General features: G+C 43.6%; 1 protein-coding gene across 1 annotated transcript in view; it reads left to right on the top strand.

Moving 5' to 3' along the window:
• Window positions 1-22,282, top strand: part of SLC26A4 (solute carrier family 26 member 4) — a 39,805-nt gene extending 17,523 nt beyond the window's left edge. The window contains exons 15-22 of the mRNA XM_083575133.1: window positions 1,279-1,371; window positions 2,725-2,820; window positions 9,376-9,606; window positions 10,310-10,364; window positions 12,068-12,213; window positions 13,287-13,367; window positions 13,928-20,542; window positions 21,926-22,282. Coding sequence (XP_083431259.1) covers window positions 1,279-1,371; window positions 2,725-2,820; window positions 9,376-9,606; window positions 10,310-10,364; window positions 12,068-12,213; window positions 13,287-13,367; window positions 13,928-13,951 — 726 coding nt within the window. The 3' untranslated portion in view covers window positions 13,952-20,542; window positions 21,926-22,282. The remainder of the gene's footprint in view (window positions 1-1,278; window positions 1,372-2,724; window positions 2,821-9,375; window positions 9,607-10,309; window positions 10,365-12,067; window positions 12,214-13,286; window positions 13,368-13,927; window positions 20,543-21,925) is intronic.
• The last annotated feature ends 1,035 nt before the right edge of the window (window positions 22,283-23,317 follow it).

Below are 23,317 nucleotides of genomic sequence, written 5' to 3'. Positions count from 1 at the left end.
TAACAAGTTAATATTTCATCAGATTATTTTTTTTTTAGAGTTGCTTGGGGGGTTTACTAGTCTTTATCCTGCAGTGATAGGATGGCAATTGTTCAATTGTTCAAGTATTATAGTGAGGAAGGGAAGTCTTGCTGGATGGGGTAGGAATGCAGTGATCCATCTAGCGAGCTAAAGTAAGGGCATTGTTGCAAAAGATGAAGTGGTATTGCTTGCATCAACTTTTTTTTGTACCATGATTTGTGATTTGAGTGGAGAAACGTCTAGATTCCCTGCATAAAATGTTGCGGGGGTGCCCTCATTCTCTAAATATTTAGAATCCTTCTTCTGCAATAAAGTACACTTTTTTTGTACGAGCAACTGTGATGGAATGGCCAACCCATCCCGTAAATGGTCTCATCCCCCCATAGCTGTCAACTTACAGGTTTGAAAATAAGGGACCAGCAGCCTTGAAAATAAGGGACCAGCAGCCAAAATAAGGGACCTGCAGCCTCACCTGTTCCAGGCACTCCAGTCTTCCTGTTCTCCTGCAGTCTGTTCAAACTCATGCTGGTAGCTTCGAGAACACTGTCCAACCAACTTTGTAACCAGAGGTTCAACTGAATAGAATCTGAATCACATGCACCACAAGGCCTATGCAGCCTCAACTTAAGATGGCTCCCCGGCCTGGCTTTTCACTGCAAAGTTTGGAGCAGCACGTGCAACAAAATGGCGTCCAGCATTAAAAAAAACCCCTCAGCTTGCATTAACTAGCCACACACAAGGCATGCAAGCTCCACCCCCCAGTCGATCTTAGACTTCTTATTGGGTGAGCAACACAGCCAAGCAACACAGTTGGAGCCTCCCTCCTCCCTGGCCGGCAGGGAGGGAGGGAGAGGAGCTGCTTCCTTTGAAATTTAAGGGACATCATTTAAGGGACATTTAAGGGACATCCATCAATAAGGGACAGCAGTAGGACATGTCGCTGGAATAAGGGACTGTCCCTTCAAATAAGGGACACTTGACAGCTATGCATCCCCCCAGTTTCTGGTAACCTTTCAGTGGTTAAATCTGCACCTGATGACTTTGCAACAGACCTTGGAGAAGAGATCTGTGGTATTCCAGAAGCCCATGTAGACAGAGGTGAAAGGTAGGCTGTCAGGGAAGTAATAATGTTAACAGAGTGGTTAAAAGGGATCAAAAGGGGAAAGGAGTCAATTTAGCAGCCCAGCACTAGCAGAGTGGCAGAAAAACCCACACAAATCCATTCTCATTTCAACTGAAAAATGGTTTCTGTAACAGGTTGTTGAACCAGAAGGAGTGAAGATTCTCAAATTTTCAAGTCCAATCTTTTATGCTAACATTGATGGCTTGAGAAGCAGCATCAAATCCACTGTGAGTAGCCTGTGATATTTCTGAACACTTCCTATGTGCAGCAGCCACAATCCAAGTATGGATGGAGGAGAATTTCATTTGGCCTGCATCTTAAGCAAAATGACCTAATTCACACATCTCAGACTAATGTAGCGATTAACACTTAATTATCCTTCAGACTTCACACATCTGTGAATTTATATGATATAGTTCTCAGCTCAAAGATGTACCAAAATGCATATTTTAGAACAAAGTTCTACTCATACATAGAGATAAAATACATATTTTATTGTGTTTTTTTTAAATATGTTTACCACATATTTCTGTGTATAAGACGTCCCCATGTATAAGATAACCCTTATTTTTTGATGAGCTTTTTTGGGGGCGATTGCCCCATGTATAAGATGACCCCTTTTATTTATTGTTGTTTTTTTGTATCTTTACTATAGATCTCATTGTGACTATCTTTGTGTATGTATGTATGTATGTATGTATGTATGTATAAGACAGCCCCCCATTTCTTATTCAAAAAATATAATTTCTTACTCATTTTTTACTCAAATACATGGAAAAATATGGGGTGTATTATTTAAATATGAACTTCCATACAGATTTCTTTAAAAAAAAATCCACAGATTAATGTGGAAGTGGAACTGAACTGATTTTTGAATAACTACTTGCAAAACTGACACAGATCAGAAATAGTGATTTGTCCATCTCTAAAAACAAGACAGGGCAGAATCGCCAGGGACAGTCTGATGAAACAGGATGTGTTAAATTTGCTAAAGCTAAGCAGGTCTGATCTAGTCAGTGTCTCGATTATGCATACTGCTTTGAATTCCATAAGGGACGCGGGTGGCGCTGTGGGTAAAACCTCAGCGCCTAGGACTTGCTGATCGCATGGTTGGCGGTTCCAATCCCCGCGGTGGGGTGCGCTCCCGTCGTTCGGTCCCAGCGCCTGCCAACCTAGCAGTTCGAAAGCACCCCCGGGGTGCAAGTAGATAAATAGGGACTGCTTACCAGCGGGAAGGTAAACGGCGTTCCGTGTGCTGCGCTGGCTCGCCAGATGCAGCTTGTCACGCTGGACACGTGACCCGGAAGTGTCTGCGGACAGCGCTGGCTCCCGGCCTATAGAGTGAGATGAGCGCACAACTCTAGAGTCTGTCAAGACTGGCCTGTACGGGCAGGGGTACCTTTACCTTTTTACCTTTGAATTCCATAATGGAAGAAATGTGGGATAGCAATGGAATTTTTTTAAAGACAATGCACTTAACCCCATTAATTTCAATGGATTGTGGCCAGTGTCTCCCCCCCCCCCCAGCTTACCATTAACACAAATAATAGAATATATTTGTTCAATTCTGCTTTCTGCAGGTGGGATTTGATGCCATGCGGGTATATAACAAGAGGCTAAAGGCTCTGAGGAAGATACAGAAGCTAATAAAGAAGGGAAAATTGAAAGCAACCAAAGTAAAGTATCATTATTCCCTCTTTACTCCATGGTTCAAAGGGGTTTAACATAAACAACGGGCCTGAAATATAAGCGCTGGTTTTGTATCTGCCTTCCTGTTTTGTTTATGCATCAAGAATGCAGCAAGAAATTACTAATATTTGTAACAGGAAACAGGAAATCTAAATGGGAGGTGATGGATCAGAAATTTGATCTTACCAGGAAGATGCTCTACGACTAGCATAACCTATGCTAGTGGTTTCTGTTGGTATAAAAATGAGAGGCTCTGTTACCAAATACATTTTCTGGACAACATCTACTGTATCTATCAGTACGCTTTCCTTGGGCAGAAAAGCAGGGAGTTCTGGCAGAATGAACAGAGACAGAGGGACAGACAGACAGAGAACATTGCTACAGTGCTACAAGAGCTGGAGCAAGCAAGTCAGGCAATCAGGTTAAATTAGAAGGTAACTCGGTCTATGCATGTCTGCTCCCAGATATGTGAGCATAGGATTACAGTGTTAGACACATATGTAGGTAGCCCGGATCCTCAAGACCCAACTAACTGAGCTGTGGATAGAGGTCAAATGGAAGAGCAGGTCCCTTTTCTAACCTAGAGTTGTGGTGCCCTGGCAAAGGAGAGGATCAGCAACCTCAGCTTTACTGGCTGGTTCAAGAGTGGAATCTGGTTAATAAATAAAAATAAATAAATAAACCTTTATTGTCACTACACCACCTGTGTGCAGTGAAATTAAACGAGCCCCCCCCCCCATACACTCAGTCTTGTTTGCGCTCTGTGTGCTTGTTGGAAGTCAACTGCACCACTATTTTTTTCCATTCAGCAGCCCAACAGCCCACGGATAAAAACTGTTCTTTAACCTGTTGGTGTGGCTGACTATACTTATTTATCTCCTGGACTTCCGGGTCAGCGCCATCGACGAATGGCGGAGTTCCTCCGACCGGAGGAACGGGCTCCGTGGAAATTGGGTCTTCCCGCTGCGGCGAAGGCGGGGACCCGCTAGAAATTCCAAGCGGAGGAGCCTGGGAACGTGGGGTTCGGCAGAGCACCAAGAGCGCCTCCCCTACTCGCAGGGAAACCCCCTCTTTGGGGCTCCGGAGCGAAGTGGGGTGAGCAGCGCGGTGCAGCGAACCGATTGCTATTTTCACGGAGGGAAGCCGCACAGCCATCGCCGGAGAGCGCTGACTTTTTCCTGATGACAATTGGACTCTAAACAAAGTACCCGTGAGTAAAAACGGAAAATTGGATTAAGAAATTTGTGAATTAGGCTCTGAAGCGGGAAGGTTTAAACAGGAAGTCCGCCTTCCGATTTTTGTAAACAGACTGAAGCAAAAACCTTGCAATCTAATAGCCTGGAAAGATGTTTTAAAGATTGAAATTTCCTGCATCTACTACCAATAAAACCCCCTTGGAAGCAGGAGAAAAGGGGGGGGGGAATTTGATTGTTTAAGCCTGCAGGAGAGAGAGTAAAGGAATATACCATATTTTTCGCCCTATAGGACGCATTTTTCCCCCTCCAAAAATGAAGGGGAAATGTGTGTGCGTCCTATGGGGCGAATGCAGGCTTTCGCTGAAGCCTGGAGAGCGAGAGACGTCGGTGCGCACCGACACCTCTCGCTCTCCAGGCTCCAGGAAGCTATCCGCAAGCCTTGCACGCCCGGGGGGAGTTCCCCCGGGCGTGCAAGGCTTGCAGGCGGCAGCCTGCAGCGCGGAGCACGGGGCGCCCTCCGGAAGACGCCCCGTGCTTCGCGCAGGTGTCGGCAAGCCTTGCGCACCCGGGGATCTCCCCCCGGGAGCACAAGGCTTGCGGGCGGCAGCCTGCAGTGCAGAGCACGGGGCGCCCTCCAGAGGACGACCTGTGCTTCGCGCAGGTGTCCGCAAGCCTTGCGCGCCCGGGGGGAGATCCCCCCGTGCGCGCACGGCTTGCGGGCGGCAGCCTGCAGCACGGAGCACGGGGCGCCCTCCGGAGGACGCCCCTTGCTTCGCGCAGGAGTCAGCAAGCCTTGCGCACCCGGGGGATCACCCCCCGGGAGCGCACGGCTTGCGGGCGGCAGCCTGCAGCGCGGAGCATGGGGCGCCCTCCGGAGGACGCCCCGTGCTTCGTGCAGGTGTCCGCAAGCCTTGCGCGCCCGGGGGGAGATCCCCCCGTGCGCGCACGGCTTGCGGGCGGCAGCCTGCAGCACGGAGCACGGGGCGCCCTCCGGAGGACGCCCCTTGCTTCGCACAGGTGTCCGCAAGCCTTGCGCACCGGGGGGAACTCCCCCCGGGAGCGCATGGCTTGCGGGTGGCAGCCTGCAGCGCGGAGCACGGGGCGCCCTCCGGAGGACGTCCCGTGCTTCGCGCAGGTGTCCGCAAGCCTTGCGCGCCCGGGGGGAACTCCCCCCGGGAGCACAAGGTTTGCGGGCGGCAGCCTGCAGCGCGGAGCATGGGGCGCCCTCTGGAGGACGCCCCGTGTTTCGCACAGGTGTCCGCAGCCTGCCGCCCGGCGTGTGGGGCACCCTGAAGCAGAGCGCCCCTTGCGCCGGGCAGACATCGGCCAGCCCCACAAGCTCGGGGGACAGCGGGGAGGCGCAGTGCCGCCATCCCACTGTTCCCCGACCTGGTTTTGGGGGGGGGGAAATAAAGGGGGAAAAATTTCCTTTATTTCCTCCCCCAAAAAGTGGGTGCGTCCTATGGGACGGAGCGTCCTATGGGACGAAAAATACGGTAAGTTTCCATCGTCCCAAACCTGGGAACGGGGTGTCAGGAAAGAAATCGTTGGAGACGTCCATTGATTAAAAGTGGAGCACTTTGACAGATAGTAAAAAAAAAAAAGAGAAACAAACTAACTTCAACGCTGCTTTCTGCATTTCTGCATTTTAAAGAAACAAAGTATTGGAAAATCGAAAGTAATTTTCCTTTGTTGGATACGTTTTTAAAGATGGATACAGAAAGAAATTGTGTCCCCTAGAGGGAGCCTGTCAGTTTGCTGTTGCAGTTTATTCGGTGACTTCACAGCTGCGAGATTGAGATCGTGGGACCAGTCGTTTGACCTTGAACAGAAATGTGCTGGGAGGAAGTTTTAGTGTCTGCCCTTGGCAGGACAAATGCATTGCTGGAGCAGTTGCATGAGAAGATGAACTTGATGAATGAAAAGTTGGACTTGATGACTGCTGTAGCCAGTGAATATGATTTAACAGGAAACAAGGATAAAGAAACTATACAGAGACCAATTCAGGAAACTGGTTCGACAGGGCAAGTCCAAGGGCAGATGAAGACGGAAGAGGTTGCGACTGCACCCCAAGCAACACAAATGGTGAGACCTAAAGTCCTGCAGGAGCAAAAGCCGCTGCTTTGGAAGATTGAACTTGGAGTGTGGCTGGAAGCATCTGGAGTCAAGGAAGCTCTTAATTCTGGTGGGACTATGAAACAGGTTGACAATTATCTTTTGGATAACCACTTTTTGGATTACAGTGACGATGACGGGGAGTGGGACTGCGGGGAATGGGCTAGTTTGATGAAGGAAAATGGAGATTATTACCGGCTGGAAATCCCTGGAGACCCACTCCCCAAGGAGAAAGGAAAGAAACTACGAAAGAAACCAACAAAAGACAAAGAAGAGCGTAAGCACAAACAAGAACAAGAAAATCTGCAGAAGGGGCATAGAAGAGACTTAAGGGCCTCGGACATAAGATCACCAGATTGATGGACCGGATGCAATGGTTAGAAAGGACTGACATAACCCGAGACCAGGAAGAAGGGACGTTGGATTAAAACTAGAGAAAAAGAAAAAGTCTATAAAAAGAAAAAAATCTTTCTATTTTTTGAATTAGTGTAACACTAATGAAATATTAGGGATTATGCTGGAATGGAACCAATTGGCTTTAGTAAAAAGGATTTAAGGAGTTATGTAGAAATATGGCTTAAAATTTGAATTTTAATATTTTTAAGGCAAGATAAGGTTAAAGAAATTAATGTAAATTGAACAATAGAATATAGCAAAAGATGGAAAGGATATGTTGAGTTAATCAATAAGATAGACTGTTAAGATAAATTATTTAAATAAAAATTGAGAAATAGGGGAAGAATTTGCTGAAACAACGAATTAAGCTAGAATACAAAAAGGGAGGTGTGAGGAGGTCCAAGAAACAAGCAAATGAAAAGATGCAATATGGGATTTGTATTCTTTTTTCTTGATTTTTTCTTTTTGTACTTTCTTTTTGATATATTTTTCTGTTGTATTTTTCTGTTCTTTTTTTCATATTTATGTATTTTTGAAACTTTGAATAAATATCATTAAAAAAAAAAATCTCCTGCCCGAAGGTAGGAGATTAAAGAGGTGCTGGCCAGGGTGTGAGTCATCCCTAAGAATTTTCCTCGCTCTCCTGAGGCAGCGGTCTCCCGCGATGTCATCTAGCAAACTCTGGAACCCATGGAACCCATGATATCATGTGCTGTATTCACCACCCTCTGTAGGGACTTCCTGTCCGTGGCTGTCAAACCAGCGTACCACACTGTAATACAGTATGAAAGGACACTTTCTATTGTGGACCAGTAGAAGGAAATCCTCAATTTTTGTTTGACATTGTTCTTTTGCAAGACCCTAAGGAAATGGAGTCTCTGTTGGGCCTTCCTAACCACCTGGGTTGTATTGATTTTCCAAGTGAGGTCTTTACTAAGGTAAACTCCCAGGAATTTAAAGGAAGAGACTCTCGACACAGCCCACCCCCCGTTATACAACGGGACTAGTTCCCCTCTCTTCCTCCGAAAGTCCAATACCATCTGGATGGATCAGATGAAATACAGTCATATGTATACAACGAGTACAGGTAGGGACTCAGCACGCATCCTTGTGGGGTGCCAGTGCTGAGCTTCAGAGAGGTGGATGTAACCGGCCCAATCCTCACTATTTGCGTGCAATCCCTCAGAAAGTGTTTTATCCAACCACAGATGGTAGGGGAAAGGTCCAGGTCCATCGGCTTTTTAATAAGAATGTTCGGAAGGATGGTATTAAAAGCCGAGCTATAATCAATAAACAGCATTCTGACATAATTCCCCGGTCTCTCCAGATGACTTGCTGCAAAGTGAAAAGCTGTGGCTATGGCATCATCTGTTGACCTATTTCTCCTATAAGCGAACTGGTGTTCTTCAAAATCCGGTGGAAAACATGTCCTAAGGTGTTGAAGAACCAATCTCTCAAAGCATTTCATCACTACAGATGTTAATGCAATGGGTCTGTAGTCATTTAGGCAGTTAATTGCTGTTTTATTTGGGACTGGGACAATGGTGGCTGCTTTCAAACATGGTGGTACACAAGCAGTCTGCAGGGAGATGTTAAAAATCTTTTTCAGGACCCCTGCTAATTGATCAGCCCAGTTTTTTACCACTATCCCCAGCACCCCATCTGGACCAACAGCTTTACTGGGATTCACCGCCCACAATGCCGCTTTCACTTGATGGTCATATAGAATAAGTGGCTGAGAGTTTATAGGATGGCAGGCAGGAGCTGTGATACTTGATCTTTCTACCTCATAGCAGGCGAAGAAGATGTTCACATCATCAGCCTTAACTGTGTTCCTCGTATTGCCCTTGTAGTTGGTTAGGTGCTGCAGTCTGTGCCACACTTGCTTCGTGTTTTTCTCAGCTAGGCAATTCTCCACTTTATGCTTATATTGTTGTTTTGCTGCTTTAATGCCTTTCCTGAGCTTTGTTCTTGCCTCTCTGTATATGTTCAATGGCAATTCATTAACTGATGGAATAGAGGCAGGATTGTGCTCATCTACCTGTGCACATAGCATAGTGGAGACTGGAATACAGTGAAGGATCTAAGTTCCTGAGAATTTCAACATTTACCATAGATTCCGGCATATAAGACGACTTTTTAACCCTGGAAAAGAGGTTAAAAAGTCGGGGGTCATCTTATACGCCGGGTATGGCTGCAGTGGGCAGCGGGCTCCGCTCTGCACCGGAAGGAAGCTGCCCAGCGATGCTAAGCCAGCTTTGCTGGGCGGCTTTCTCCCGGCGCGGAGCCCGCCGCCCACTGCTGCTGCCCAGCGAAGCTGCCGAAGTGTATAAGACGGCTCCCCAAATTGGCAGCTGCCAGTTTGGGGGGGGGTCATCTTATACGCCCAGTCGCCTAATATGCTAGAATCTATGGTATATCTCCATATTTTTTTCTGGTCACAGAATTTGATGTTAGCTTGTTTGTGTAAACAACAGGTTGTTTCTGACTCTGTCATGCTTAGAGGAGGCCCACTGGAATCAATGAATTTAAGTCAATGAAGACTAACTTACGTTGGAAACAGCCCAATGATTTGTTTTCCTTTTTTTCCCTGGCATGCAGTATAGCAAATGTAATTCTTTTATGCAATTGTGTGTATGATGTGTGCCTATACGCATAAACACAATATGACAGTTAAATAATTGTGGCTTCAGTGTTGAGTCCCAATGCCCATTCGGGTCATATATAAAGAAAACCTGAAAGACGGTTTAAAATATTTTATTAGGGTGAGGGGAGTCTACAGTTTTGTTTGTTAATCAGAATTTTGCTGAATATACTATGATTTTTTTTAATCAGAATGGTATCATCAGTGATTCTGGTAGGACTAATGAAGCATTTGAATTTGATGAGGACCCAGAAGATCCTGAAGACCTTGATGTTCCAACTAGAGAAGTAGAAATTCAGGTGGACTGGAATGCAGAGCTCCCCGTCAAAGTCAATGTTCCCAAAGTGTCTCTTCACAGTTTGATTTTCGACTTTGGAGCTGTATCTTTCATGGATGTAGTAGCAGTGAGAGTTATGAAAACAGTAAGAATATTTTATCACCTTACTAAAAAAAAAAGTTTTAAAGAACATAATAATTTGAATTTATGGGATTGCTAGATCATTCTGTGATTCATGTGCAATATGTGGGTTTTTCTGGCTGAAATGGTTAGTGCTCCTGTTGACCTGTGGAATGGTGAGATGCGCTAATAGCGCAATTGCTCCTGAGTGCCCTTTCTGTTGCTGTGGAGTATTTAGCTGCCTTAATCCCTGCATGGGATGAAACAGATAGTGGTGGTGATGGTGTCAAAGAAAGCAATCGTAGATTTTATAAAAATTGTAAATAGCAGGTGTGTGGGGACTGAACCCCAATTTGTGACTATGAGAAGGAGTGAGGGGCTTAAACTCTTTGTCCCCCACTGTAAACTTGATCCACAGTAACTGTCTCCTTCCACCTGCAATTTGCAATGGAGGAAAAGCTCTCCTTTCCAGTTGAGGTATGGTCCCCACACCTGCTGTTTACTTTTTAAAAGACCATTCATACAGTTGTGAATTGGGCACACAATTGAACAAGTCCTAATTGCCTGCATGGTCCTAATAGACACCACTGTCATATTAAGGAGAGCCATATTTTGTTCTACACTAACTGTGGGCTGAAATGTGGTGTCCATCAGTTCTAGAAACAGGCTACTTACAGAAAATGTCCTTGAGAATACATTTAAGATAACTCCAACCTTTTTCTTTTCAGATTGTCAAAGAATTTGAAAGGATTGATGTGAGAGTGTACATCGCATCACATTTAGGTAAGCAGATATCAATCCATTTGCTAATAATGGGCTGCGTTCATTCAGAGTAGCGAACAAAGTGCAGAGGCTGCATAGCAGAGTGCTTGCTTTGCATGCACCATCATTGGCACAGCAATTCCTGGTAGAAAGGACTGGTTTAAACAGGACTCATATGGCAAGGCTGGGAAGGTTCTCTGCCTGACACCACTGAGTACTTCTGACAGTTGGAGTAAGTAGTGGACCAGTTGGACCAACAGATTGACATGGTATAAGGCAGATTCAGATTCATATAATAAGGAGGTCTGGGTTTCCTCATGATTCTGCATACCATATTTTTCCATCTATAAGACGCCCCCATGTATAATACGCCCTATTTTTGCGGCAACAACCAACTGCCAGTCCACCCTTAGCGCTATCCCTATATAAGATGGCCCCTAATTTTTGACATTATTTTTTAGGGGAATAAACCTAGTCTTATACATGGAAAAATACGGTAATTACTGAGTATTTTTGCAGACCTAGTTGGAGTGAACAGCATTTTAATGATAAACCAATAGAAGGGAAACAAAGAGACAGCCTCTACTAGGGACTGGTGCAATGCTAGCTTGGAAAGGGATATTTTTGCTCTCAGAACCAAATTAGACATGAAGTCTGGACACCTGTGACTGGATCGCCTGTTGTTCTGAAAAGATTGCTAGCAGCCACCAGTTTGTGGGGAGAGGCAGAAACCAACCAGGACCATGGCAGTGAGAAATGACCAGGGATACTTCTTTCCCATCTGATGTTTTCCTGATTAAAATAATCTTCAAGCTGCTATTTACCAAAGGGTACTCACCATGGGACAAATAGCAGATACACTGACTGTCGCACAAGGGGATCTGCAGCCCCATGCAGATCTTGCACACAATGTCTGCAGCCTATCGTGACTGTTGGAAAGGGATCAGTGTCAGAGGCACATACATGCACCTTTGGTGGAAATGCCTGATACTAACTGAATTTTGGAACTTAATAACTAAGCTCATTGGGGAAATAATCATTGAGGAGATGGACCCTGCAATACAGATTAGGGTTTTGACCATACAGTAAACTCTCAGCTTGCGTGGGAATTATGTTCCAGGGATAGCGCCTAAAGCCAAAATGACATATTGCATAGTCAAAACACATTATGTGCAATGGCAAGTGCGATTGCCAAAGTTTTTCCCCTGGGCGCCCACCCTTTAAAAAAAAATTTTTTTTTATTGCCAGTTGTGTAAAACTGAATGTGCACAACTTAAATGCATTTAAGTTGTGACTGTCCTGTATATGCTTATTTTTCTATGGAAAGATTTGTATAAGGGTCCTGTAAAGACCGACTTATTTACTAATCCGTATGTATTATTATATGCTGTAGAAGAACATTTCCTTTTGGTCTTTGATTGTGACTTTTGTGTGAGTTTAATAAAATACAGTAAAAACAGCTTGATGCATATAGGATGAGGAGAACTGAAAATGCTATGAGAGCTATTATTTATAATTTTGACCGTACAGGGCTGTGTTTATTTATTTATTGTTTGCTTGGTTATTTATTTATTTATTTTTGCGGAAGGAGGTTGGCTGTGAACTTATAATTTTGCTAAAAAGGGAAAAAAATTGAATAGGTTCTGCACACAGTGATGTTGGGGTAGATCTGAGTATGCGATTTGCTTTTTATTTGGTTGTTGTTGCTGTTTTCAACTCTTCAGAGCACATTATCAAAACACTGGACCACTGTGCCTTTTTTGATGATGCCATTCAAAAGGACATGTTTTTCCTGACCGTACATGATGCCGTACTCCACATACAGAATCAGAGCATGCAGAGAGACATCCAGGATCCTATATTTGAAAAGGTAGGGAGCAAACATAACTTTGTTTTCATTCATTTATGTGTACTGGCTTGTAGCCTAACTTTTGTGAGTAGAGAGCTCCATTCATAGAACAAAGCTTTCTTACCTCCTCCTTGCATTGCAGCCCCCCACCCCAATGCCCCTCTAAACCTTGTCCTTTGAATCGGAGGACCCTTCAGGGCAGCAAAGGGTCTGGCCAGGACTCTCACCTTGCATGAGTGCAAATGTCTTTTTATTCATACCTCTGAATCCAAGCCACTTTAAATAAACCTTGTTTTATAGGAAAGGCCAACATCCACAAGGAACTAGGCTTGTTCAACAAAGAAAACATTAGTTATTATTTATTTTTAAAACCTATACCTGGCTTACCTAAAAATGTGCAAAGTGTTTGTATGATAAATGTGTGCTTTGTATAAGAATGTCATAAAACTTATCTATCTACTCCAGATGGTACGTTGCAAACATTTATGAGGAATCCTTCCTCATTCTGTAATATTTTCTTCTAGTTGGCCTCTAAGGACCAGTTCAATTACAATCTTGTGGACATACCATTGATAGTATTGTCATCGCAAGCTACTTCAATATTGTTTGTTATTGCTGTCTCCAAAACCTTGGATTCAACATGGTTTGTTTGTTTTTTAAATAAATGAATTCCTTAGACTTCACCCATAGCTCACCGATATTTTTAGAAATCATGAAAATGGATTCAGCATTTGGCATTATTGATTTTGTGCAAACTTAACCACGTCAGCAAAGTCATATTTATGGAATAAAAAGATATGACATCAGAGCTCCTAATAACTTCATCTGAAGGCTCCAGTGATTGCTTTTTATTCTTTTTCTTTGGATGAATCCTTTCACTATTTTATATTTGTATTGTTTTACTGAAATTCTTCTGTATTTTGTGTTTTTCTTGCAAATCATTCACGATGCATCTGGATTTGTGATGCGATATAGTCATATGGATTAACTAACGAAAAAGTATATCAGAGATTTATATTTAGTCCCTTAATCAACTGCATTGTGGTACATTTCCCGTCTACACATTCATAACAACTCTTAACATTTTGGTCCAGATTTCACTAATGCAGGAGTCAAAGGAACCGATAGAATTTACAGAAACAAACCAGAATGAAGAGCTTGATGTTCAGGAAGAGGTATGTTTTACTTTAGTACAAAGCATTATGTATCACCCCCTTTTTTTTACATAAAATGATGATAAAACATACAGGGCCTGTTTAGTAAACACACCAGATACCTGTGTACCAAGGGGATGCTAGCTGGTTGCAATATTGCTTTGGTCATACATGATGACCTTGAGGTTTAATTTTGTCAACTGGGCAGGAGAAATGGCTCTGGCTTTATAGCTTGTCTAAAATAGCTCATTCATCTCAGAGGCCATGATCTTCCAGGAGCTTCTACATATCTTCTGTTCACTTCTATAGAGCTGCTTACAGGGATGTTTCTGGAGATTGTTCTTACATTCATAGAATAATTAAAGGCTAATGTACACCACAAACTTAAGCAGGTTTAATAGCAATATCTAACAGAGACCTTTTACGGGATTCTTTGGGGAAAATCATATATTTGTATGTTTGTAATATAGTGCAAGTATACAATATAGTATAAGTATGTAATATTGTAAGAGTTTTGAAAATCAGAAGGTCATTTTGGAAATAATGTTTCTCTCATTCTTTTTTAAAACAATTCTCACCAGGCTATGCGCAGGCTTGCTTCATGAAGGAAGGATATCGAATTTATCGTATCTGTGAACTCTGGCAAACCGGAAGCAATTTTAAAAGCATATTTATCATTGAAACAATTAACTTTGCACTAGAAGAAAATATTTATCTTATGCTACAGGTGTCTCGGACTCTAATTTGTCTTTTTACATAGTATTCTTGATTAACATTATTTGGTAAATTTGTATCCAAATTACTTGGGAAATGGAAAGATCATTATAGATATAGCAAAACTGGCTCCCAGCTTCTAAGTGAGGAGGACACACACAGAACTGTATTTGTGTCCTAATTTTATTCCAATGTACGTAACCGAAAACAAGAAGCAAAGGAAGGAAGAAAGAAGGAAAGAAAGAAAGAAACAAGAAAGAAAACAAGAAAACAACTTGATATGAATTTGGAAGACATCATCATGATAGACTTTTATTGTGCTAGCCATAAATGTCATCATTTAGAAAAATAACAAAAGGAAAACCAGCAATAACCATAAAAATCATCAGGCACCACACATACAAAATAAACCACGGTCACAACTACTAAGATTGTTTGTTGCATAAAATAGAATAGCAGAAGATTCTCTAGTAAAATGTGCCAAATTAAATATCCGAATCCCCTTTGCAGTTGACCGTTATATTATCTAGTTCTTTCCTCCTGATCTTCTTAGCTGCCAACACATAGAGTGCTACTTTATAAGTTACAAAGTCATCAGTATCGCTCAGCAGCCATTTCACCCTTTCCACCCTATTCAGGTGAGTTCCATTCAGAAACAGGGGTTTTATGAATTGGTCTCTTGGGTCTATATATAACAGGCACTGCAATAAATTGTGGCACAGGTCCTCCACACAGGGTTGCCCACACAGACAAAGTTTCTCTTCATTATGTACTTTGCTGTAGCATCCATCCAACACCACCGAGGGCATCGACTGGAATCATAATTCTGTGAAAGCGATTCTAAGCATGGCAAGTGGGAGCTTTGACAGGTAACTGGCCCTGGTATGCTTCGTTTTAATAAGTGGGAACCATGGCGAACTCTTGGTAGAAGCCATCATGGTTAGATCTCTTTCTGCATTGGACCTAAAGAGACAATCTCTTAAGTGCCTCTTGTCCATCTTCATAGGACTTGGAAGACAATTATGGCTGCAATCCTAAACTTATTTACATGAGAGTAAGCATCACTGAGTGCAGTGGGACTCCTTCTGAGCACACATTTGTTTAGGATTACGTTCTAAGGTTCTGTTTGTAGACTACAAAGCAGACTGTGATGTCTCTATTTCTCAGGGCTACCTTTAGGTGCTACTGCCATAAAGGCAACACTATTTATGACAAATAAAGAATGCAATAATAAGCACTAGGAACCTTTTTTCCTGTAGAGCAATAGTGGACTCTAAGTTGCTAACACAAAAGTATGCATAAAAATGCTTGGGATACACCAGTCATTTATTTCCGAGCTGGTGATCTGATGCCTTTAACTCATTAGTTCAGGATATGTCTTGCAGTCTCAAATCATTGATTTTCTTGGATGGTTTAAACCAGCAGTGGCGAATCTTTTTGGAAAGTGTGTTCTAAGTCAAATCCAAATTATAAGGCAGTTCCATTTCTAGTTTGTACTGTTATGGTACATACCTAGCGTTCCCATTGTGCTGTTCCATGCGTTGGTGTATTTTTGCCCCTTGTGTACCAACTCATGGAGGGCAACTGCACATATCTGGAAGGACCGGCCTGGAGCCCAGGTTTTGCTCTGTGCCATACTAGACTCAATGCCTTTATTTACTTGCTCAGGTGTGCCACAAACTCTTGGTTCCTGTGGCACCTGTGGCACCCATGCTGCAGTGTGGCTACCCGTAACTTCAGTCTTGTAATCAGCCCTGCCTCTTTTAACCATTAATCAATACAATATTCCAGCAAATAACAAATATTTGTTCTGCTATTTAAAAAATCATTTATGATATATCTGGAATGAAATACTACTTTCTTACATGTCCCTAAATGTAGCTACATGAGCAAATAAGCATTTAGGGTGAAGTCTGTTGTAAAGGGCATATAATGACGGTGTTATATTAGTTCTCGGTACAATTATGCCAACTTAAAATGTCGGATTAAAATCTTGATTTGGTAATACTTTTTTTAAAAAATGTACAGCTAGTAATAATAACTGGAGATAAACAAAAGAGCAACTAATCACCAAGGCATTCTAACGGCATGTATTTTGTGTTAGTGAATAGTGGTTTTTTTGTATGGTTTGAGGATCAAAATCCAAGAATTCCTAGGCCACCTATCACATGTGTATCTAAAAAAAGCGCCACTCTTACAAGTGCCTTATTATGTGAAAACAAATTCCAATTAATGGTACTGCTGAATTCATTTAACAGCATAAAGGAAGAAAGCTTTTGTCAGTATATTTCTCAACAGACCACCATTTCATTCATAAATATGTATAATGTATATGTCTATATTAAAAATAATAAAAGTTTTACACAATATATTTCTGAGCTCCTCTTTTTTACTCTTCCCACTCCCAAGCAATGAAGCATGAAACATAGGAGGGAATTGGAAAAATCATAGAATGAAAAAAATATACTTATAGATGTTCCATTTATAAATAAATAAATATAAATGTTTCAACATGATATGCTCAAGCAAGTAAAAGCTATAGTAAAGGGCAAAAGCATATTTATTCTTGCTTACTATCGTGTTTTCATTTTATTGGAAACTGTTTATTAGGAAAGTGTAATCTGCCTACATGTCACTAAAATGGAGTTAACTTGGATAGAGCTTATTTGAATAGAAGCACCAGATGAGATTGTCCTTTCTCACCTTTGCTATTTGCTATATCCATATAGCCCTTAGTTAAGCTGTAAGAACTACCAGAATACTAGAAGTTGTTAAAGTAGGAAGGTGTCTAAATTCAATTTATATGTAGATGATGTAGCCTGGGTTACACATAATAGCACTAAATCTTATGAAACTTTGACCAATGATTACTAGTAAGGCTTCAGGTTATAAAATCAATTTTACAAAATATGGATGGTTTAGCTTTAATAAGAATAATTCTATGCAAACAAACATAACCAAACATTATAAATTCCATGGATAAACATACAATCAGATATTGGGTATATGGGTAATGCAAAATTTATAAACATTATCAGAATATAATCATAATAAATGAATGACTTAAAATTATATAAGATCTCAGTTGATGAAACAAACTGAAAATATTATGGATGGGAAGGATGTCAGTGTTAAAAATTATAATACTCCCCAAAATCCTATTTTTGTTTTTAAATGTACCATTACAGGTCCTACCAAAGGCACTGAACAATGAGCAAAAAACGTTTAAAAAATTTGTGTGGGACAGAAAAAAGCCAAGGATTACTAAGAAAATGTTGATTAAACCTATGTATGAAATTCCATTCATAAAAGATTTTTATGAAGTAGCCATGATATTACAATTACAGCATTTCAACAGGAGCAATGTATTTCCACAAACTTGAAAAACATCCTTTAGCATTCTAGCAGATTTGATAAAGATATAATTAAGGCAAAGTCCAAAATTATCTCCACTCACTTCAATTTTTTATAATGAGGAACTAGAAGATGAAGCCTGATTGAGGAATCTCTCTGTTAAAACTGTGGGCTAATTGAACTGGGCAAACTTATTAGAGATAAGAATCTCAAAATGGTTGATGAGATAAGAAATGAAATACAACAGCTCAACCCTTGAGATATTTGAAGATGGCTATCCTATCTCCTCTCAGTCTCCTCTTTTCCAGGCTAAACATACCCAGCTCCTTCAACCGTTCCTCATAAGGCTTGGTTTCCAGCCCCTTGATCATCTTGGTTGCCCTCATCTGCACACATTCCAGATTGTCAACATCCTTCTTAAGTTGCATTGCCCAGAATTGGACACAGTCTTCAAAACATCAAAATACAGAACACATCAGTAAATTCCAAAAAGGACAAAAACCAACAATTTGGCAAACACGGAATAAATTCAATATTGCAAAAACAAACCACAATCTAGGCTTAAGTACATAAATATTTAGGAAAAGAAGAGTTGGCTGACAAGGAAGTATATGGTACTGCTCTTGCTGCACTCCAAACAGTCTGGTTCAGTTCAGAGAAGAGGTACAGATGGACGTACAGCTGGTGGCCATATCCTTACACCAGAAGAGGCTGACAGCAGCAAAATCAAATGTCAGAGAAGGCAATGGTGGCAAGTCTCTTCCCCAGCCTCCTGGATGTACCAACTGCCGATGCAGCTCTGATTGCATTTATTGGAAAAATATCGATGGACCTCAGGCACCAGGCAGGCTCACAAACATCCCTGCCTGTTCTTTCCCCTCTGCTTCATAAAGCGATACTGGAAGCCCAGATGCCGAGAGAGGAATGTTTCCACAGTGTTATAGAAAAAAGGGGGGTTGGCTTTTGCTGCCCAACTTCCCAAGAGACTGTCTCCCCTAAGTCCATGATCGGTCAGAGATGAATGGATGGAGGCAAGATCCATCGAAAGCAAGGGAGATCTTTATTTTTCTGTTGCAACAGAGTTCCCTCCCCTCCTTGCAAGGAGGTTGGAGATACCCAGAACAAGGTTGCAAGCCCCTATAAAGACTTTTGAAATTGCCCACCCTTTAACCAAGCAGAAATTTCAAGGGACGTTGGGATTGTCTCCCTTTTAGAAATGGGGCTGAATGAAGAATGATCTGATATAAAAACATGAACTCCTAAAGAGAAGATCAGCAGGTGCTTCAAAGTTCTGAAGGAACATTGAGGGGGGGGGGCAAGTTTGGCCCAGGGTCCAGGTGGGTGGGTTGCCATGGGAACAATGACCTGCCCTCCTTTGTGACATCTCCTGCTTCTCCCTTAAAAGCCACCAACTACAGGTGTCCATTGTGGGATAGTGAGGAGAGGTAGAGAGAGAGGCGGGAGTGCAGGAGGAGATTTCGGAGAGGCTTTGGTTTAGGAGAGGCAGGAACTGTTTTAATAAGAGGCGGAGGCAGCAGCAACAATGCGGTCAATTCTAGAGACTCAGGAGGAAGGCAGGATCAGCGGACTTGTCCTTCGCGGGACAGAATGGTAAGTTTGTGGGGCCCCATCCTATTCTTTGCCCCATCTCCTTCTCCCCAGAACGATTCCCGTAGGGTCATTATCACGTGGTGCTGATAATGCCAAGGTTGCAGGCTCGGTCCCTGAATGGGACAGCTGCACTGCCCGCAGAATCCTTGAGTCTATCTTCCCTAAAGGGGGGGGGGCTGAAGTGATGACACCCCCCGCAGTGGCGATTCCAGGGTCCCCTCTTAAAGGGGTTTGTATATGGGAGCTACTGGCCATACACTGAAAGGTTGTCAGTGAAGCGGTTTACAAGAAGGTAAAACAATGTAGGTGTTGTATGTTGACAAGGCCTTGCTCCTGTCAGCAGTCACGCTGCAGCATCCTGCACTAACTGCAGCTTCCAAGCACAAGGGAAGCCCCACATGCAGTGCATGGCAGTAATCCAGTCTTGAAGCAATCAGGGCCTGAACTATGGTAGCCAGGCTCTCTTGGTCCTGGAATGGCAGGAGCTGGTACCTCCTTTCTCTCCAAGCCCTGAATACTCTTGGCTGCCTCTTTGCAGCTGTTATGAAGTCCTACAGTTCATTCAACTGCAGAAGAAGGGAAGGAATTGGGAGGGATGTGCTGGCAATTCTCTATTAGGCTAAACGTATTTCTGTTCTGCATCACCTCTTCTAGGCTCAGGAGACTGAGAAGCTTCATGCAGCTCAAAAAGAGCAATAAAGTGGCCCCGCTGCAGAACAAGGAGCCTCCTGTGACACCAGGTGAGGAAGTACCCCCCCCCCCACAGACACCATTTTGGGAAGGTCAGGGCAGGAATAGGCTAGGGGGCAGCTCAGGGTATAGGATAGGATTTGGGGGGTAGGGGAAGCTAGTAAGAATAAAACTAAAAGAGCCAGACTGCTGGCTCTGACCCAAGGCTAGAGGGCCACATTCTCGTATGAGCCTCATTTGGGGGGCTGTAGGCCAAGACTGGCCCCCAAGGCCTGGGGTTTGCCACCCCTGTAGGAGGAGTGTAGAAGCAGGGGAATCAAGGAGAAGATTATTACAACAATCTTGGAAGCTGCAAAGGGACGAACTAATCTGTCCCCATGTCCTTCTCTTGTTGCAGCTGTGACAAAGTTATCCCAGATCTTCCCGGAACTTGAGGTTAGTACTGGGGGAAACAAAAGAGGAGGGAGTGGATCCCCCAGACCCTCTGCCCACTGACTGTGGTCTTTGCCCCCAACTCTGCAGTGGCATGGGTTCTTGGGGTGTCAGGATGATGCCAGAGGCATGTCCTGCCCTCTTCCCTGGTGCTGCCCTTCCACCTCTGCCCAGGAGGCTGCAGGGCCCATGGAGGTCCTCTGGGGCAAGGGATTGGGCCCAGGCCTGAGGGAGGCCACTCTTTCCTGGCTTGGGCCTGCTTGGGGGCTCCCTTGCACCCGTCAATGGTGGGTTTTGTAGTGTCACAAAATGCATGTGATCCAGCTTTCTCTTTCCTCTGCAGAAGGCAATGGCCCAATGACACCGGTCCCGTGTTTGACCAGCACCTAAGGAAGGTAAACGAATCTCCACACCTTGGGGACTCTTCACTTATGGCGTTATGGTTCATTCCTGAGAAAGACCTCCCAGGCCTATTTGCTGTGCCTTGCAGGCCTTTTTCACTTCGCCCCAGTAGGCAGGGCCCTGACTGACTCCAGCTACAAAAGCTGAGGTGGCTGAACCCTTGGATTTGGGTATTGTTTAGAGGGCTTTCCTGAGAGAGGCTGTTAATTCAGCCTCTCATTTCCGTTCTCTTCCAGAGGACATCATTATTGAAGATCTGTAGGGTTTCCGGTTCTGGTCTCTGCCATGGCAACATCTCTCCCATTCTGGGACCAGACTCAGACGGAGGGGAGGGGGTTACCTGAGGTTGTAAAACCCTCTAAAAACCCCTGGAGGCAGGCGGGGGACAAAGCACCTGTGGACGTCTGTGTGCCTGCTCCTGCTGGTCTCAAGCCCTGCGCGGCTGAGGCAGGCTCCACGGCTGCCATTGCAAGAGGCAAAGCTCCTTCACCTCTTGAGATATTGGATCCAAATTAAAGGCGCCTCCAGAGGAAATGTGGAGAGTGAGCTGCAATCTGAATGAGACTATCGAGATGGAGGGATGAAATTTGAATGTCCTGCCGCGATTAAAAATGGAGAGAAGAGGGGAGGGGAACTTCTTATTAATTTTATTTTTATTATTTAAAGTCTGCAAGGACTTAACACGTACCCCATCTGGTTTAAAGAAATAAAAGGATCACAAATGGATGTGTGTGGCGGCTATCAGCTTTCCTGTGGCGGCTATCAGCTACACCGCGATTGAGGCCATCAGAAGCGCGCCCCCTTCGCCGCCTTGACTGGGCTGTGGGCAGGGAGCGATGGCTGACGCCGATTTTACGCCCCCCCTCGCCTGTGCCCCTGGCAGGGGCCCACCTCACCACCCCCTAGCTACAGCCCTGGTTGTTGATATTTTCTTTTTCTTTCATTAATTTTTTATTAGAAATTTAAATTAAAAATATTATCCAAAAGCATGTCATCCTTAGTTTTGACAGGTGCATCCCTTGCACCTGTCAATGGTGGGTTTTGTAGTTTCACAAAAGGCATCTCATCCAGCTTTCTCTTTCCTCTGCAGAAGGCAATGGCCCAACACCGGTCCCGTGTTCGGCCAGCACCTGAGGAAGAATCTCCACACCTTGGGGACTTTTCACTTAGTAGCCTTATGGTTCACTCCTGAGAAAGATCGCCCAGGCCTTCTTGCTGTGCCTTGCAGGCCTTTTTCACTTCGCCTCAGTAGGCAGAGCCCTGACTGACTCCAGCTACAAAAGCTGAGGTGGCTGAACCCTTGGGTTTGGGTATTGTTTGGCAGGATTCGTTGAGAGAGGCTGTTAATTCAATCTCTCTTTTTCATTCTCTTCCAGAGGAAATAATTATAGAAGACCTTGAATGAGGGTGGAAAAAAATCTGTTGAAGAAAGACAGCACCCAGATTTTGGGAGGCATATAAGTGGAGCAAGCAGGAGAACTCTCTCGGTATTTTGAGGGGGAAATCCCCAAAGCAGAAGAGATCCTTGGACAGCTTCAGTGCCACCAGCTTACCTGCCTGGAAAGACTTAAGGACTGGAACTCCAGCATATTTGGGACTTAACTTTCAAACCATTTGGATTACAAAAACTAAGAAGCCGAAATAGGGACTTTGGAACTATTCTCAATTACCACTGTATGGAGAAGACAAGTATAATTTTGTTTTACAGAAATAAAGTTTGACTTGCATTTTTATTTCTCTCTGTGTGTTTTCCCCCTCTCTCTTCTTTTTGTTGTGGTTGTAACAAAATTTAATTCTGTATTTTACTTGAGTTATTTTTGAAGCTTCTTATTTGTTTATTTGTTTTCTTCTTCCTTTTAATTTTTTGTTACTGTACTTTGATTTGCTGTATGGGGGAAGGGGAAGGTTGACGAAAGGGAAATTGGATGCTCAGTCTGGGAGAGAGGAAATAGTCTCACTCTTGGGCTGAGCTGAGAATTGCAGGTGTGACTTGAACAATTTAAAAATAGTTCTGGGAAGCCGCTAAAGTAGAGATGGCGAGTAAGCAGGAAGGAGCAATTACCAGGAAAGCAGGCAATTACCAGGTTTTAAGCAGAGGTTGGATGGCTATCTCTCATGAATGATCTAGTTGAGATTCCTGCATTGGAGGAGGCTGCACTAGATGACCCTCGGGGTCCCCTTACAACTCTATAAACCTCAGAATGTATCCTAATTTGGTATCATAGTGGCTTTGTGATGTGAAGAGGGTCTTAGTATCTCACTGCCTAATTTCACCCACCATATAAACAAGCAGGGAAGGAATCTGCAGTCCAGGGATAGCACAGCATCTCTTCTTCTTTGGTGATCACTTGTAGCCTAGTAAGATTGTCTTCCATAAACACGGTTTTAACAATGAGTCCGTAAGTGACGGTGGAGGCCAATTCTGGACCCACATGTCCTTCCACAGTGGGGACATTGGTTCCAAGGCTGATCACGGTGTGGATTTGCCAAACGTGCCTTCATCTTAGCACGTTTCTCCCTTGTGTCCTGAGTTCGAGTGTCTTCAAAGCCCATGACACCTTTGGTAAAGGATGCTCTCCAATTGGAGTGCTCGCAGGCCAGTGTTTCCAAATTGTCGGTGTTTATACTACAGGGCCTAGGACTTGCTGATCAGAAGGTTGGCGGTTCGAATCCCTGCAACGGGGTGAGCTCCCGTTGCTCAATCCCCGCTCCTGCCAACCTAGCAGTTCGAAAGCACGTCAAAGTTCAAGTAGATAAATAGGTACCGC

Source organism: Podarcis filfolensis, assembly GCF_964270895.1.
Source record: "Podarcis filfolensis genome assembly, chromosome: 10".
Taxonomy (NCBI): Eukaryota; Metazoa; Chordata; class Lepidosauria; order Squamata; family Lacertidae; genus Podarcis; species Podarcis filfolensis.
This window is presented reverse-complemented; position numbering and strand designations above follow the sequence as displayed.